Source organism: Cynoglossus semilaevis, chromosome 1, assembly GCF_000523025.1.
Source record: "Cynoglossus semilaevis isolate Cse_v1.0 chromosome 1, Cse_v1.0, whole genome shotgun sequence".
Lineage (NCBI taxonomy): Eukaryota > Metazoa > Chordata > Actinopteri > Pleuronectiformes > Cynoglossidae > Cynoglossus > Cynoglossus semilaevis.
The window spans coordinates 30256162-30265535 of NC_024307.1; the positions used below are offsets into that span (position 1 = coordinate 30256162).

At 39.8% G+C, this 9374-nt stretch overlaps 2 protein-coding genes across 4 annotated transcripts in view; both read right to left on the reverse strand.

Moving 5' to 3' along the window:
* myoz2a (myozenin 2a) overlaps positions 1 to 7282 on the reverse strand; it is a 10796-nt gene extending 3514 nt beyond the window's left edge. The window contains exons 1-4 of one of the 2 annotated variants that reach the window (XM_008326555.3): positions 4599 to 7282; positions 3902 to 4048; positions 3089 to 3255; positions 1084 to 1228 (exon numbers count right to left, since the gene is read on the reverse strand). In XM_008326555.3, coding sequence (XP_008324777.1) covers positions 1084 to 1228; positions 3089 to 3255; positions 3902 to 3983 — 394 coding nt within the window. In that variant the 5' untranslated portion in view covers positions 3984 to 4048; positions 4599 to 7282. The remainder of the gene's footprint in view (positions 1 to 1083; positions 1229 to 3088; positions 3256 to 3901; positions 4049 to 4598) is intronic. The other variant, XM_008326548.3, reaches the window with a different exon arrangement.
* A 149-nt stretch (positions 7283 to 7431) lies between these two features.
* Positions 7432 to 9374, reverse strand: part of synpo2a (synaptopodin 2a) — a 14947-nt gene continuing 13004 nt past the window's right edge. For both annotated transcript variants that reach the window (XM_008326540.3, XM_017037285.2), the window contains exon 5: positions 7432 to 8437. In XM_008326540.3, coding sequence (XP_008324762.2) covers positions 7853 to 8437 — 585 coding nt within the window. In that variant the 3' untranslated portion in view covers positions 7432 to 7852. The remainder of the gene's footprint in view (positions 8438 to 9374) is intronic.

Here is a 9374-nt window from a genome sequence, read left to right on the forward strand (position 1 = left end):
CGGCACAAAAGGTTTGGGAACCAATGCTACGAATCAACAGAGATGACAAAAAATATTGTGAGCTCCGAATATAGTCACAGAAGAAGCATACATACTGTTGATAACTGTGCTATTTTAAGAGCTTGTAGCATTTGATCCTTAATAAATATCGGCATGATTTCACAGCCACAGCTGGAGTGACTTCAATCAGACAGTAAAGGGTGGAGTCCAGTTCTGTGTTATAGAGGCAACTTCTCTGTCAAGAGCTTGGCTGGGAGGATGTGAGTGAAACACAGATAGTATCAGTGACACAGGAAGCAAGCGGGACATACTTCCCGACAGTAAAGTCAACCATTTTCACGATTTAAGATAGTCAGAGCTGATTTCAACAAGTTTAGGAGAAATGTTGGAATGTACAAGAGAAGGAGGGAGATAGGGTTACAGCACAGGAGTGCTGTCATGATGACTTATGATTCTTAAGAAAAATCTAAATTCCTAAATATAACAACAACAAAAAAAAAACAGTAAATTGTCAGTTCAGTAATTCAGAAAAACAATAGGAGGGTGGACTGTGGAATTATCAGATACACAGAGAACATTATTCTGCAAATGCATTAAAATAAGTTTAATTTTTTTTTAATCTGATACCATCCATCCATCCATCCATCCATCCATCCATCCATCTTCATCCGCTTATCCGTTACCGGGTCGCGGGGGCAGCAGTCGCCACCCAAATCACATTGCACCGTACCAACCCCCTTAAACCTTCCTACGGGTGGTGAGTCCACTGGAAGGTACCAACCGCCCTAACTGGGATTCGAACTTGCCCAGGAGGTGAACCCTGAGGTTCCACTCCAATGACAGAGACGTTGCCTCTGGGCCAAAGCGCCACTAATCTGATACATTTTACAAATAAAATAATGCAATATACATGTTCACAAAAATAGCAACACTTCTTCATATTGCCAACGGTTGATTTTGGTAGTTTTTTTTCCCTCTAAGCCTCAGACTAATCAATAGCAGCCACTTTATCAGTTAAGCTTTAGCCTCAGTAAGCAGTGCAACAGTCTTGCGTCTCTGAAGGTAAATTAACTTCATCTCTACCTGGGGCTATACTGCCTGGATTTGGCACCATTCCTGTATCCGGCGTGTCGATCGGTGCTTTTGAAGGCTGGCTATCATCTGTGTTGCTCTTCCCACTGTGACCAACTTGATGATTCCCATCTTCTAGGTGAGAAGATTCTGAGTTCTTTGGGAAAGACAGGAGAGGTGAAATGTGTTTAAGACACAGGTGAGGAAAAATAATTTCACAGCAGAAGGGGTCAGTGAGAGTTCAAGGAATCAAAAGGAATCATGTAATTTTAAAATGATCTGACCCAACTTTAAACCCAATTTGTTGAATTTTATGACAGTATTTCTCACACTTGAGAAGCTCATTGAATGTAATTATTATATATATTATTATTATTATTTTCTCCACCAAACATGCTCCTTTTGCCACTTCTTTCCTCTATGTGGACTTTACACAAGTTTTAACACTTTTTTAAACTATCAAAAAGCAAACTATGTCTACTTTATCTCAAATAAGAAACTATGTTCTCTGGGCTGGAAGGGCAGCATCCACCTTTCATCCGTCCAAAGCGGATTTATTGCAGGACTTCCTCAGGAAATGTTGACAACTTGAAACCAAATCCTTCCCACTGCCCCGAGCAATAAACAAGGAGATATGCACGTCTACTCACTTCAAAAGATAACAGGGAAAAACTACCCTGGAGTACAATATTTTTTTATCTGTGGACTCTAAGAGGGCACTGGAAAGTACAGAGGCCAGAACAAAGCAAAGAGAAAGGCAGACAGAGCAGCCTCTGTAGTATGATACTGAGTAACAAAGTTGCTTTGTCTTTAATCACTTCTATGGCCTTGTCTGATCCCCGAAGTGCTTAATGTGAGACCAGATCAGTCAAGACTGCCAGAAAAAGAAAGCACAGTTAGCCTACCCCCCCACCCCTCACACAATAAGACATCAATAAGGCTGTTTATGAGCAGCTGGAAGACTTTCACTCTGTCATTTCATGAGTTAAGTAAACACTTCAAGTGCCTAATTTTTCCGACAGGATGTAAGGTATTGTGCTAATAGTTTTCATGCAATGGGGAGAGAAGATATGGCAGAAAGGACTGTTCACACAGAGAACATGTGACTGAACCACGATACGCATATGTATAAACCATTTGTCAAATTGAATTACAATTGTAGAGGCTGGAAAAAATTGGTGGCTATGTTACTATTATAAGTACTGCAATAATGTTGGAGTGCTTTCCTGTTGGCCTTGTCCAGGGGAAATGGCTAACAAGGACAGGTAGTGTTTGGTTCACTTTCACATTGCACTTTTGAATGTGCTTCACACAATCACACAATTACAACAGCTGCTCATTTGGAGCAGTACTGACCAGGAGGAGGAAGGCAAGAGGAAGAAGAAAACCCAGCTCAAGAATAAGCCAGGGCTGTAAACTGAAATTTAACACTTTAGCCAAAAAACCACTCTGATATTTTGTCTCCCCGTCCAAAATATATAAGCACCTGTGTCTACTTACTTTTCTCTTCTTTGATTTCTGTGTTGACCTGTTTTTTCTTCCCTTTCTTAGGTTTGCTGTGTAGTGCATGTTAATTGTCCAATGAAAGCTGAACTGCACCAGTGTTCACTTACAAGCAAACCAAGACAGACACCTTAGGGTAGTCCAGAAATTGGACTTTTTGGTCTTTACTCAAATGGAGGAATTTTCACCATCAGGAAATCTGTCCAATTTCAAGTGAATCAAACAAGTATCGGGGATTTTAAATATGAAAAGAATATTCCAAGTATAACATGAAAGCACAAAAACTGACTCGAGATTAAGTAACCAAAACTAGGTAGAAGTTTGTACATAAATAATAATAATAAATAATAAGAAATAATTCTAATTTATACTGTCCATTAAAAATGTTTTGTTTTGTTTTTATAAGATTTTCCCATAAAATACAGGGAATGCAAGACAGTCTTTGCTCCTTCTCCAGTCTTCATGATTTTCTTAATCACATGCTATCACAAACTGTATCACTGGGTCTGCTTACACTGAGCTGCTTGTTGTTTTCATTCCGGATGCTCTCAAAAGTGTACTTCTCCGAGCGCCTCTGGCGCATCTTAAAGAGACGGGAGCCACGGTTTGAAGAGAGAGACAGCTCCTCCAGCATAATTTCTTTTGGTACGCTCATCTTCTTGCCCAGATCCATCTCGATATCTGAAGACAAAGAACACAAACAGTTATCTTTGGCACATTTTATTTTTATGAAATACTCACAGTATTACAACAACTGCAAAATGTCCCTTTGGAGGACCGTTGGTTCCCAAACTGTTGCCCTTTGACCAACATTACACTTTACATGAAGTGTCATCTTTCCTCCATTCATGCCTCATGCTAATTTTGTGGTACCGCATACAACCTACTGCATTCTGTTTGTGTATATGTCACCGGTCTATATCTGAATCTGAGACATCTAATTTGCCAGAATATCTTTCAGCTGTCAGTAGTCTTCAGGCCTAGAGGACAAAATACTCTTCCTTCCCCCTTAAATAGCAATAGTTGAAAAAGATAACGACAAAAGGATTAGTTACTTTGGCCCATAAAAATATTCCTTCGCTTATTTATAGTCAGAGAGGGTTGGCAACTGCTGAACTCATGTTGAAGAGTGGCAGAGCTGGTGTTTATAGAAGAGTTGAAACTACGTGTGTGTTAAAAGCTACAGTGTTTATTTCACTTACATGTTAATGTGTGAAAAACAACACAGGTTCAGAGGTAAAAGGAGCAAGATGTGAAGGAAAAAGAAGTCGTCGAGTGGTCACAGAGACGAGAAAACAAGAAAGTGAAGAGGAAATGACATGGCTACCTTCCTGGCCATGAAACTCCCGGCAGATTGCTGCGGCCTGAATTTTCCTCTCCCTGGTCGACATGGTAGAGAACTGGGACATGGCTGTTCACTGGAGGACTGGGGGTGAGGCAGAGAGTCTCAGGGGTCAGTGCACATCAGTGTAACCTGCACAAACATGTGAGACACAAAAGCAAGACAGCATGGCGGGCATGCGGAGCATCGATCAGCCCACATCGAGCTTCAGCACCATGCACAGACGTTCACTGAAGCAGACAGAATTTATTGGAGCAGTGAAAAGGGCAAAGTTAGCACATCCCTTTAAATAACCTTGGGCTGTTAAACGGTGAGCACATGCTCTTCAGACATGGCAACCTGCTGTGTCAGAGGTCCAGGGATCAATATGTTTGTAATGACCAATGTGGGCTGAAAGGACACATTTAGAGACCACACTGCTGTCAGGGCAAACATGCGACAGAGTGGATCGAAAGAAAAACATGTAAAAAGTTTACAAGCTTAAATTAACGTGACAAACAGGACAAATTTGTTCCATTTCTCCCTGCATTAAAATACTGATGTTACTGCACACACAATGTTGAGCCCCAAAAGATGACATTGGTAGGCAGAAGAAAACAAATTTGCTTGGCTTGTTGGCTTCTATAAAATAAAACAAACTAATGAAAACAAACAAAAAACTAGTTATGAAGTGATGACTTACCTGTCCTGAAGGAGCCTCAGAAGAAAGGAGTCTCAGTTTGTGCCTCAGGGTAGGAAGTCAGAAAGGTGAGAAGCGAGTGACTCCCACTGGATACGAGGGCGATCTTTCTCCCCAGCAGTGGGGGCTGCAGTCAGACCTTGTCCGCCTCAGTGGCTGACTGAATAAGTTGGTGGGTGGGTTGGTGTGTAAACTTGTCTGTTGTCATTGGTATTTAGTTGACAAGCTGAGAGGTGTCTAAATTTAGGACACTACCACTGCTGCCCATCATCTACAGTATCCATGTGCTGTGATTATAGTATTGCTTAAGATGGTCAGTAGGATATTATTGAATCCAAAAAGTGGAACTTGTAGCTCCTGGTGCTCAGTTCAGCGGGAGGTGGGTAAAACAAACATGCATTAATACAGTTGGTTGTTTGTTTTTTATAAAAATGTTTAGATCAGATGTCTTATTGGAGGGCATTGCTGAACAAGAGTATTTGACAAATACCACAACCTTCACAGCTCACCTGAATTCCTATGTAGGACATATGCAGATGCAAATTAGGCCGAAAAGCGGCTTGCCTGTGTGATCCACGTAAACTGCACATATGTTGAGCATCTAGTTTCTATATGGGCCCATTATATTACCACAACTCTGGCCTTTTTACTTGAGAAAATGTACTTGTTACAAAATAATGTGTCATGTTAACGTTGGACCTGAAGTTTGACACTATAAGAACTAGTAATTATTTAAATACATATGGCATTATTCTCTTTATAAACAATAATATTATTTACGATCATGTCAAAAGCCACATCTACTTCCCAAATATTTGTTCACTAAGCATTGAATAAGCTGTGGACCCTGTGACTTTAAAAACAAACAGTAGTGTTCTGCTGGATTGTTGTAGCATTGCAAACATCCATGAATTTAAACTGCATTAAATGACCGTAATAACTCCTGGAAAACACTGACCAAGCATCACATTTTTTCCTGATGCCTTTGTATAGATACCAGCTCACCCCAATTACAGAGCACAGCCAACAGGATACTATGTACATATGTACACTGCTACAGACAACATGACAGTATAGACCCCTCAGGGCCTGCAGACCAATCAGATACTATTTGTTTTCAATGCCATCAAGTGATACAGCAGGCACAGCAAGACCTAATAGGATGCACTTATCTTATAATCCAGTCAATATGTTTTAATTGACTTTGCAAGATTTCATTTTCCTCCCCTACACCATACTTCTTTACTGGACAAGAAGGTAAACAAATGGAAACAGGAGCACGTGTTATGAACGAGTCAGGGCTGATATTAAAAGGCAGCAGATTCACTGGTGTACTGCAACTTATACAGTATAACAACACCAGCAGCCCTGCACACAACAAGGAATATACATTTATTTTATGGTACATTGCTCACATTTAGGCTCCACCTTTAACAACATTCAACTCCTAAGTATTGTTCCCTAAATCTAAATTGCCAGAGGAATAATTCTTGTTTATGGCCTTCCCTTGCGTTCTTATCTCTTATTCCCTCCTGGTCTAGCAACACTAAGTACCCACTGTTGTTATGCAACGGGTGGTCTCCATGGGAACAACCCCTCTCCACACCCCTCCGGATCTGGTCTGCTTGATATGGTGCAAGTAACTGTTGAAGAGAACACATCGCACCGAGAGCATCACAGCACGCTACAGCAGGCAACAAATGGGCCAGAGCAAAGTATTTTATGCTGGAAGAAAAGAACCAACATAGTGCACTTGTTTGTGCATTGGTGCCCATTTGTTTTTATTTATCTGTGAAAAGATGTAGGAACAGATATGCATCGCTGTACTGGCACTACAAGTGTCGTTTGAATGGAAGAAATGCAGCAAAACCTTGACAACAACCCAACTGGACACATTGGTGCTCAGTCAGTCGGCTAACACAACACAACAATGTGTGATTAAAACCTTATTTGGATTAATGCAACATGACAAAAATCACATTTGAACATGCACTCGGTGGAAAGTCAAACTTTTGGAAATGATTTCAAGTGTGAATTAAATAACAAGACAGAAACGGTGACAGTGAAATGTTCAGTTATTACAAACTCAATGCAAGAAGTCGCTTTACTTAAAGAAGTGGCCAATCAGGATGTTGTAATTCCCTCCATTTTGAGCTAATCAGAGTTCTTTCGACTTACTGGGTCTACCAGCTATATGAAGCTGCACTGATTAAAATGCTGCTGCAAATTATTCTGAGTTAATAGAGCTCACACAACAATATGTCCACCCACCACATGCTGAGTTACGGCGCTAACCTTTCTGCAAGTTTTAAGCCCCGCTGCTAATGCATCACTAATTGGATCCTTACAGTGAAATGACTTTCCAATCTGAAATTATTCATGGACTAAAATTAAAAGTCAAGAAACAGCAAATAATATGTGCACAAATACTGTAGGAACAGCATGCTACGTACATTCATCTACAGCAGAAACTGAGAGCAGATTAAAAAACAAACTGAAAAGTTTGAAAAGAAAATTCATACACCTTCTAATTCTACAACCTTGGATTCCTCTTTAAGCATCTCTTCGTCTTCCAGGACACCAAAAACCAATTTAATCCAGTCTCAAGGTTTAGCTAAAAACTTAGTCATTATCCTTCATCATATCCATGTTGTCTACTAGTTGTCACTAATTACTCAAACTCCTGCACTCCATCCAGATAACATTACCATTAGCATTCACCATTTCTGTTCTCCAAACATTCACTGTTCTTCATTTTAAGTCACTATACATTAAATACGGACCTGCCTTTTCCACATTTGATTGTCTAAAGCAAATATTTCTGACACAAATCTTTTTTTTTTCATTTTTCTATTTCTAAGAAAAAAATGCAATTGAAAAATCTAAATCTGGAATTTGTATTTTCTATTCTACACTAGAATAACATATCAATTTGACTGGTATAATGAAAAAGCACTTATTTTCAAATAGTGTTAGAATGTTTAATAATGGAATAAACTAAATAATAATATTTATAATAAAGTAAATCATCAAATAAAGCAAATTAATAAAATTTAAAATGTTTAGATTTTACCCCATTTTCTTTTGCTAAATATGAAACAAATAAAAATCATCAGAAGAACTACAGCTAGAAGTCTAACAAACCTTCCTAATGTTTACTATTAGTTCACTACACACTCACTCTGTGGTCTGTTTAGATAGTGATGGTCTTAAAGCTGTATTTGCATGTGTTTTGATTACAAAGTTGGAACTGTTTACTACCGTCTGCAGCTCCAAGTGTTGCTGGTGTACACTGACTTGTAGGTTTGCTTCCCTGTGGGCCTCTTGTACTCAGTGGGGGACACAGAGAAGGCCTCAGTCGCAGGCCTCCGAGGCTGCCAGGGTTTGGGCAGGGAATTGTAATCACCGCAGTCGGCGGAAGTGGTGATCACGTTTGGAGTCTTTGTTAGTGACACAAATGCCCTCCTCTGACTGTGGCTTTGACCGTAGCCCCAAGTCTGGCTGCCTTTTTTCTGAGAGGCCTGGTAAGACACCTTGGACTTCCACTCTGCTGGAGGCTCAGGCAGCATCTTGCGTTGGGCTGCCAAGCAGATATTTGAGGCAAGGGACTGGTGGAGGATCCGAGGAGAAAAGGCCTCATCCACTAGGCCCAGGGGGTGTCTGGAGGCTGCCTCCCAGGGAGAAAGGGGTTTATGTCCCTTCTCCAACCAGGATGTCTGCCTCGGCAGAGGAGTTGTTGAGGACTGAGTTAGAGGATTTGAAGAAGAAGCAGTAGATGCTGACTTCTGGCCTTTGAATGGAATTCTGACTGGTGGAGTAAGTGAGTAGCTTCTTCCAGGTGCCTGTGAAGAAAGATCAAGAAATTTATATAATAATTCCACTTTAATGGACTACGTTGCAAGCTAAATCAAGTATAGTCTAAAAACAACAGAGTACATTTTTATGGGTTGATTTCTTTTGGTATTTGTTCATGTGAAAAATATTAAAATTGTGCAACAAATGTGTTTAAAATGTTTTTCTCCTTTGCATAAAATGACCCCGGTATATTTCTCAAATATCTGTATTTTTAAAAATTTAAATGCAAAAGAACATGAGTAAAAAAAAAAAAATCATAATCTTCAGTGGTTTACAGGCGTGCCAAAACGCTGTAGTGCAATAGAAAGAGCAGTGCTGCCATCTTCTGGTCAAAGCTATGTAAAATCAGCAGTCGGCAAAAGAAGACAAATGAGCAGAGGAGAAACGTGTGCAGACATGAAACAAAGAAAAGGAGCTGATTCAGGGTAAAATACACTCTCTGCTGACTTATGTATCTGGCACTTTTATCTAGGATTGAGGAGGACTGAAAAATTGATGAATAGACAGTCTTTATTTCTGTTCCACAAAAAATCATGAAACAATACATGATATTTACTTCTCACGTGGGTTAAAGTGCATTTCAAAGTTGGCTTGATTTCCCCTGGGTCTAAGAGTTACCAAAGTTCAGTAAATGTGTACGCATATGATATGCTTCTGTTATGTATTTGTAAATTAAATTACTTTTTTTTTCTTTAAATGCATATAAAGTGAACTTTCAAGACAAGGAAGCATCAGCTCCTATCACATCAGCTGACGTCAGTTTCCTCCAAATATAGCTGTAGAAATCTGTCAAATTGACACACTTTACAAATAACCACTCCCTTCTAAAAATGCATGACGCAACATGGATATGGATTTCACTTGACCTCCAGAGTTATCCAGTGAGGTCTCCTCTTAGTGAAATCACCAGGGTAATAATAGCCT